Source organism: Choloepus didactylus, chromosome 6 (genome assembly GCF_015220235.1).
Source record: "Choloepus didactylus isolate mChoDid1 chromosome 6, mChoDid1.pri, whole genome shotgun sequence".
NCBI classification, from domain to species: Eukaryota; Metazoa; Chordata; class Mammalia; order Pilosa; family Megalonychidae; genus Choloepus; species Choloepus didactylus.
In genome coordinates this window covers 27,514,174-27,523,397 of record NC_051312.1, presented here as the reverse complement: position 1 = coordinate 27,523,397, position 9,224 = coordinate 27,514,174, and the positions used below count along the sequence as shown (strand labels likewise).

At 37.7% G+C, this 9,224-nt stretch overlaps 1 protein-coding gene across 1 annotated transcript; it reads right to left on the bottom strand.

Annotated features, from left to right (window-relative positions):
- Positions 1 to 2,470: 2,470 nt before the first annotated feature.
- LOC119536807 (olfactory receptor 10Q1-like) lies at positions 2,471 to 3,447 on the bottom strand. Its single transcript, XM_037839546.1, is given in 2 exon segments — positions 2,471 to 3,135; positions 3,138 to 3,447. Coding segments are annotated over 2 exon segments (975 nt in total).
- Positions 3,448 to 9,224: the final 5,777 nt, after the last annotated feature.

Genomic DNA, 9,224 nt, shown 5'->3' with positions numbered 1-9,224 from the left:
ATCTCCAGTGCATTTTGGAAATGTTTTCAAAGTGATTTAATTAAAAATCATTGTTTTTGAGAGACAAGCTTCAGTTTTCTGGAAAAGGCATGCTTGAAATACCTGGGGAAAATTACTTACGTGGTCATTCTGATACTATCTGATTTTTTATTCCATTTAACATTCAGCCAACATTATTCAAGTCCAAATTCTCTTCAAGTAACAGATGCTGAGGTGACTGAGGCATGCTCCTGCCCCAGTGGATCACCTTGCAGTGATAAATAATGTGCTCAAGGAGTTCTAAGAACAAACAAATAAATCCTGACTCCAAGTTGTCAGGATTTGAAAGTTGGGGCTTGAGGAATGTTCTGCTTTCAGTACTTTTACAGAGGAGAGAATCCATTCCTGATTTTCAGGTACATTAGGTTTGTCTTGCTTCATAATAATTTAAATTGATAAAGAATAGGAGTTGTGTTCATTGTAGAGCCTCTCAAGTCTGGAGGACTGAAATTTGTTATTTTGGAAACTACATGGTAGAATACATTCATCCTTCCTAACATGGTTAATCCTGTAAATAAATTAGCAAATCCTCAGAATTTTAAAATTATGTACAGACTAATTCCAGCTCCAAATTGGCTTCACACCTGCGTGCAGGTATGTCTTCTTCTATAAACTCACCCAATGGTACTAATCCACCCACTGGCTTTTAAAATGGAATTGTGTTATTTAATTAATTTAATTACTTGATTTAATCTTATTCCTTGATTAAATTCTTCTTTGTAGATCTGAAGACTGATGCTTACCATACATTCCTACTTTTTTTAACTTTTTCAAGAAAAATGTGAAAATAAGTTGTTGTTTTCTTATTTTGCTTAAGAATATATCACATCAAATCTGCAGGCACTTTCATCAGAATATTACTTGTAGCCATGTAATGCCTACCAATGCTGCTTGAGAAATGTGGACAGGAGGCAGCTTACTAAAAATGCTCCAAATGAAACAATGTAATTATGACTAGTTGCCAACTATATCTGGCCCATGTGTATTATAATATGGCACAGAAGCCTCCCTCTTTAAAGAAACACCCAGCTATTGGCAAAATCTTTTGTGTTTGCTTCCCCCCAAAATAGATATACAGATCCACTTGGATGTATGAAAAATAATTATCTCACAGTTAAAAGGCAGCAATCAATGAGGTCCTACCAGAAAACTATAAAATATGGTTCAAGTGGAAAAGAAGGAGATAAAAAAAAAACCCCACCTTTTTTCTGGTCTCCAAGTCCACTGAAGTTTGGAAGTTTATGATTCACTGCATAGTTTTAAAGAATCCAAAATAAACCTAGCTTGGTGAGGGTGTCACCTCTAATACAGGGAAGCCCTTATTAATACACTAACTAAAATAAAAATTCAGATCTATACAACTTCTCCTGAGAAATCAGTTGATCTGGCAATGATGAACAGCAGAGCTTTCTATTCAAAAGGTATGAATGGGATGCCAGAGGATGCTTCTCAAACCAGGGTCATCCTCTCCTTCCCCAAGTAGCCCCTTAAAATCTCAAACCATCATGACAAAACTCTCATCTGCTTCTGATCTATCTGGTACCAGCCAGAAAATCCGTGACATTGTGAAACACCTGTTCACTCTGCATGTCTCCGTGCTGTTCTAATAGTCCTCACACTGAAATGGGCCAGAAGCCAGAGGCAAAGTATTCCAGAACACAGCACATTAATTAAATAATTATTCCAACAAATATTTTTTGATCTACTCTGTGCACCATGCTGTGGCAGCACCCAAGGGATGGTCACCTGAGACCTTGGTCTTGCCTCCAGCCCAAATGGGGCATCCAGACCCTCTCTCCTGTGAGGTGACCTCGAGAGAGTGTGAGCATGACCTCTGATGCCCCACTCTTGTTCAACACAGCTTAGGAGCCTTAGTGTTGGGAAGCTGTCTGTTACTCTCAGTGCTTATCAGTTACAAGAGCAAACAGACTCACAGGTCACTCTCTAGTCCACCTTTCCTTACTGCCCCACATTCCTGGGTAGCATGTGGGGCACAGGTTAGACTAATACATGGGGACTCCAATTACATAGGGGATGTGTTTAATGATGGAGAGTGCATACTGACAAGGAAGTTACTTGTCACACTTTGATGGCAAAGAAAGCATTTCAGGTTAAGCAAAATATCCTTATGTATGTTCTTCACCAGAGCACTGTTCCAAGAATCAGTGACTACCATAGCTCCTCAGAAGGAACCTTCAATGATAGTGAAGTTGTTTTAGAGGAAACGTGAACTTTTTAATATGGGGTTAAGTGCAAGATAGCAGCCTACACAACTCTGTTCTCTTCAGAGTTTAAAGTTTCAGAGAACGTTAAAAACAATGAGAGTGAATTAGAGCATCTAAGCGTATTAGGAACAGAGGATTAATGAAACTATGAATTGTGGGGAAAGTGTGAATCTGGTATTTGTAAGAGTTTTGCTGTCATCACACCTTCAGGTATCCATTACGAGTCCCAAGACTTCGGAGTGCTTCAGCTGTTCTTTATCAATGGCCTTTTTCAGGGCACCTTTGACATCCTTGTTCTGAAGAATATAAATCAGGAGGTTGGGTAAGGGAGTGACAAAGGTGTAGACCAGAGCAATTTGGCGGTCCTCATCCTCCCAGGTGCTGGAGCGGGGGCGCAGGTAGACCAGGCTGCAGCAGCCGTACTGCAGCAGGACCACCGTGAGGTGGGGGGAGCAGGTGGAGAAGGCCCGGCGGCGGCCCCCGGCAGAGCGCATGCGTAGGATGGCGGAGGTGATGAGCATGTAGGGGACGCAGATAAGTAGGAAGGGGACGGTCAGCACGAGGATGCCCACGGCATAGGGGACGGCCTGGTGCACGTGGATGTCAGCACAGGCCAGGCGCAGGACGGGAGGCACATCACAGAGGAAGTGGCTGATTTCCCGGCGGCGCCCGCAGAAGGGCAGGGTGAAGATTAAGGCCGTGAGCTGCAGCGAGAGGAAGAGCGCCAGGCCCAGGGCGCCGACCACCACCTGGATGCACAGCCTCCGGGTCATGAGGAGGGCGTAGTGCAGCGGGTGGCAGATGGCCACGTAGCGATCATACGCCATCGCTGCCAAGAGAAAGCAGTCGGTGCTGCCAAGGATGACAAGAGCATTTGGGCCCCACAGCCAGCCAAAGAAATGGGCTTCTGGGCCCCAAAATGTTGCATCAAGGGCACCACAACGGAGGTGTAGCAGATCTCCAGGAAGGACAGATTGCACAGGAAGAAATACATTGGGGTGTGCAGGGAGCTGTGTGTGCTCACCACCCAGACGATGGCGGTGTTGCCGCAGAGGATCATCAAGTAGAGGAGGAGGAAGAGGAGGAAGAGGAGAGGCTGGAGTTCCCGGACAGCAGTGAACACACGGAATATAAACTCAGTGGGATCGGATTGGTTGAGAAGGACCATGTTCCAAGCAAGCATTTCTCCTGCCAAAGTAAGTGCTAAACCTGTGTTTGCTGAGTTATTTAATTTCCTGAGTAAAATATTGTGAATTTTGATTCTGATGTGGGAATTACCTAATTGTCATTGGCATTCTAGTTGTAATAAAGGATATGGAACAATTTCCCTCAGGAATCTTCATTTTTATTTTCCTGAAGACAAAGAAACAGAATTCTAAAGTGTCTTTAAACACCAACATTTAAAATATAATTTCATGTGGGCTAATTATTTGTTTCAGCTAAAGATTTAAAGTTGTGTAATTGATGTCTGTTTTTGAACAGATAAAACTTTAGATTATGGAATTGTTCTTATTAATCTGGATGCTTTGGACTCATAGAAGATTGGGAACATACCTGGTATTCCAATCATTTATTGAAATATGCTTTTTATTTCCCCTCACTTGAGTATTTTTTTTAACCCTTCACTGTCAACTCACACTTTAGAGCCAAAGTGAGTGACATAGAAAAGCAATCACATGCATGTTAGGCAGAAATGAGCATGGAGCTGCTTCAAATAAGGAAAGATGAAGAAATTAGAAATTCCATAGCAGGAAAAAAAAAAGTTACTTAAAAAGTAACCACTCTTATGCATGTCTTACAGCTTCTTTTTTTGTGACAAAAAATCCAGAAGATGGATCACTTACCAAAATGTTTTAAGGAAAACAAATTGTGACCAAGGAACCCTATGCCCAATCAAGTTATCATTGATGTGTAATAGCACCAAAAAGAATTTATAAGATTTGTAAAGGCTCCAGAATGATATCATCACAGCCTATGCTGAAAACAATAATGAAAAAATAATCTAGTTTGTTGAGAGATTAATTTAAATTCAGAATTTGATACTGGAAATTTTATGATATAAAAGATAAGTGGTGAGAATTGAAACAGTAAAATGCAGTTATGTCTAAATAGTTATTTCAAATATTGTTTTTGTGAAAATACATTATATGAAAAAATTTTAAATAATCTCAGTCTAAAATCTCAAATTATGTAAAAAACTTAATAGGGGAAATATGAGAGAGCTAAAATTGTGCTAATTTCCTTAAACTGTATAAGGAATGATTCAGTAAAGACTGAATTATGATTTTGATGTGGATAATTGAAGAAAAGTTGCCTTTGTGTATTCTTTTTATTTTTTGTATTTTCATATATTCTTTAACAGTTAATGTTAATCACTTGTATAAGTACAAATAGAATAGCTTTTCTAAATAAATAAAGAGAAAACATAAAAGAAGGAAGCCATAGTTCAAAATAAAAAGCAAAAATAGATAAGGAAGCATATGAAACAAAAATCTTTTAAAAAATTGTTGTCAGACGCATGATGGAACACATCAATTAGTACAATAAAAGTAGATGGGTATAAATCCTCTATTAAAATATAGACTTCGGATTGATTTAAGAGGCAAAAAAACGGTGTCATAGAAAATTTATTTTCCCTTTTATTCATTATTTTTCTGAAAGTTCTAAAATATGCCACCAAAAGGATGTTGGATCTCTGAATGTCTCTATGAAAACTCCAAGGGAGCCAGCTTTGAAGTTGTTAGAAGTAATAAGGAAATTTCTATGGATGGTCTGTTCTGGTTTGCTAATGCTGTCTTTTTGCAAAACACCAGAAATGAATCAGCTTTTATAAAGGGGGTTTATCTGGTTACACAGTTACAGTCTTAAGGCAATAAAGTGTCCAAGGTAATGTATCAACAATCAGATGCCTTCACTAGAGGATGGCCAATGGCATCCAGAAAACCTCTGTTAGCTGAGAAGGCATGTGACTGGCATCTGCTCCAAAGTTCTGGTTTCAAAATGGCTTTGTTCCAGGACACTCCTCTCTAGGCAGAATCTCCTCTTCAAAATGTCTCTCTCAGTTGCTCTTGGGGCATTTGTCCTCTCTTAGCTACTCCGGAGCAAAAGACTGCTTTCAAAGGCATCTCCAAAATGTCTCTGTAAGCTGTAGCTCCTTTCTCAGCTCCTGTGTATTCTTCAAAGTGTCCCTCTTGGCTGTAGCAAGCTCACTCCTTCTGTCTGAGCTTATATGGTGCTCTGGTAAACTAATCAAGGCCTACGCTGAATGGGTGGGGCCACACCTCCATGAAAATTATCCAATCAGAGTTATCACCTACAGTTGGGCAGGTCACATCTCCATGCAAACACTCAAGGAGTTACAATCTAATCAACACTAATACATCTGTCCACACAAGACTGCATCAAAGATAATGGCATTTTGGGGGACACAATACATTCAAACTAGCACAGTCAGTATTTAAACACTTTCTGCTTAGCCACCATGAAACATTAAACAATATTCGCCTGTCCCTCTATAAAACATACTGCCGGGTGTCCATAGCACATAGTAGATGTTACTCCAGTATGTCTGAGCATTTTGACTCCCATCAGTTTGTGTCTGCTTCCAACTCTAATAATCCAAGTATTAAATTGTGAAATTTAATAAAATAATGCCCAGCATATTGCACAAAATGTTGTGCTGTGAATGTGATAGGAAATTCAATGGAAATCAATTCAAATGTTTGGAAATATTTGTAAAAATGAGTTGCAAACAAATAATTTACTGATGAATTAGTTAAGATGGGTAGAACTACTGTATATGTTTGAAGGAAAAATTATAAAAATCTTGGGTACATTTAATTTCACAAGTGTCTTTACATTTTCATTCCATGTTAAAGACACTGATACTTCAAATTATAGACAATAATTTGTGAGTGTGGTTCATGTAAGGAAGACTTTGTTAGCACTAATCATCTGTCCAAATGTCAAATAAAAGGCCATACTGCTACATGAGAAGGTTGGGAATATGAATGTGAATTTATATGTTTAATTAAAAATAATATTGTAAAGAATATATACATTTTTAAAATATTTCTCCATGTTAAGGTATTTTCAATTAACTGATGAAAAATCATCCCTAGTTGCTTTGGATAAGAGGGCTTTTACTTTATATAAAACCCAAAACTTTTTCTCTATACCAGCAATAACCAGTTAGAAAATTTTATACCTAATAGCAACATAAATATAAAATATAAAAAATGTAACATGTAGTACATAAGGCAAATTTAAATCAACCACTATAACATTTTTTTCTAGCTGGGAAAACATAATTTTTAAAAGTAAAGTGTCTAATGTATACACTTGACGCCAATCTGATAAACATCCCAAGAGGATTTGTGCACATATGTGTGTGTGTGCATGTAATTTTTTATGCAATTTTATTGAGATATATTCACATACCATACAATCATCCAAAGTGTACAATAAGTTGTTCACAGTATCATCATATAGCTATGCATTAATCACCACAATAAATTTTTGAACATTTTCATTATTCCAAAAAAAAAGAATAAACATGAAAGTAAAAAAGAACACCCAAAACATCCCATACCCCCCATCCCCTCCTTTTATTAATTTGCATTTTGTCCCCATTTTTCTACTCATCTGTCCATACACTGGATAAAGGGAGTGTATCCACAAGGTTTTCACATTCACACCATTTATAAGCTCTATAGTTATACACTTGTCTTCAAGAATCAAGGCTCCTGGATTGCAGTTCAATGGTTTCAGGTATTTCCTTCTAGCTATTCTAATATACTAAAAACTATAAAGGGATATCTACATAATGCATAAGAATAACCTACAGAATGACCTCTTGATTCCATTTGACATCTCTCAGCCACTGAAACTTTATTTTGTTTAATTTCTCTTCCCTTTTTTGGTCAGGAAGTCTTCCTCAATTCCATGATGCTGGGCCCATGCTCATCCCCAGAGTCATGTTCCATGTTGCCAAGGAGACTTACATCCCTGGGAGTCACATCCCGCATAGGTGGGGGAGCAGGGAGTCTACCTGCCAAGTTGGCTTAAAGAGAGGGGCCATATCTGAGCAACAAATGAGGTTCTCTGGGGGTGACACTTAGGCTCAATTGTAAGTGGGCTTAGCCTCTCCTTTGCAGTAACAAGCTTCATGAGGGCAAGCCCCAAGACTGAGGGTTTGGCCTTCTAAATTCTTAGTCCCCAATGCCTGCAAAAATATCAGGAATTCCTCAGGTGAGAAGCTTAATATTTCCACATTATCCCCTAGTCCCTGAAGAGGACTTTGCAAATATTTTTTTTTATTGTCTGCCCAAATTACTCTGGGATGTATTGGGGCTTCACACTAACCTGTACAAACCAACCAGATCTCACTCCCTATTCAAGGTTCCATGTAATTATGGTGTTTGAATAAACTGACCATACAAGTTAAATTATATATTGTGCTACAGAAAATATAAATTTTGCACCAAATAAACATCACTTCCTCTGGTCTCACACAGAAGTTGAAGTTTTAAAACAGAGTCAATATCATTCTTTAACCTTTAGTCTAATTTACCTTAGTCCTAACCAAGTCTGTTTCATTCATATTTCTGTGCATGTACTTTTAAAGTGATTCTAAAGATCATTTGGAAGAATAACCAAGTGAGAATAGAAAGTTCTTCAATAAAGAACAAGGGTGAGGTTTGCACTAAAAATCAAAATATGTAAATATATGCCAAATCTATAATTTATTACAATTATATCATAAATTTTATAAAGTAAAATAGAGTGCAATAAAACAGAAACAAACCTAAGAAAATATAAAAGTTTAATATAGAGTGTTATAGAATACGCTTTCTATCATCGAACTGCTTGGGTTCAAAGTAATATCGGATAATTTATATGAAATCTCCACACATCAATTTCTTTATCTATAACATTGCAATAATTATAAGTGTACTTACCTGGATGGATTTCTGTGATGATATAGTGAAAATAAATGAAAGAGACTTAAAAAAGTGCCCAGCCCTAAGAAAATCCACTATTAACTTTTACTATTTCTTCAAATCATCACAATGATAATGGGATAATGGAAAATATTTATTTTGACATTAATTTCCTAACTTACTAAAATTTATTTTAGATGGACAAAAAATATTATATTCTTAAAAAGTGAAATCATGAAGGAATTAGAAGGCTGCAGTGTTTGGGGGCAAAACTACAACCAGAAGTCATCCAGAGGAGTTATTAGAAGGTAGCGTCTACTCTCTACTCTTTGCTTCTTGAGTTTTGCTCTTTTGATCTATATTGATAACTTTACAACTTAGTTAAGACATTGCACAAACCTACACAGATCAAGAACTTGAATGTCTGAAACAAATACCCAAACTCTGTCTGACTCTATTCTTATAGGATAAGAAGTTAATCCCCCATGAAGAATAGTTTTAAAAGCCTCAGAGAATCACTCCTGTTCCCAAATTGTCTCTCTTAGTGGTACTGACCACTGTGAAAGAAATTCTTGATTATTTCTATGAGAAACCACACAGGCTTTATGGTCCTGCTATCTGTGTTTTAATCCTGGCTCTGACACATGCCAGTTCCTTGACCTTGGGAAATTACTTGATAAGTAAACTTACAACACCTTAGCCAACACCTTGCAGGTGTCATGAATGTCAGTAAAAATATACCTAAAGTGCCTTTTGTAGTGCCTGTTTTATAATGGCAGCTCATCACTTCCTGCTCTCTCTTACTCCCTCTAATTCCTTGACTACTATACCCTTCCTGTTATTTTTAGGACATTGTGCTTCCTATTCAGGCCACTTTTATTTCACTAGTGATGACAATCAGGAGGAAAATCAGAGCCATCATTGCCCTATAGATGGAGTTTACCTCAACATCACATAGGTTCACTGGTACAAGAGGGCTCTGATTTCATGTGAGTATCAGGACTAGAAGTCATCTTAC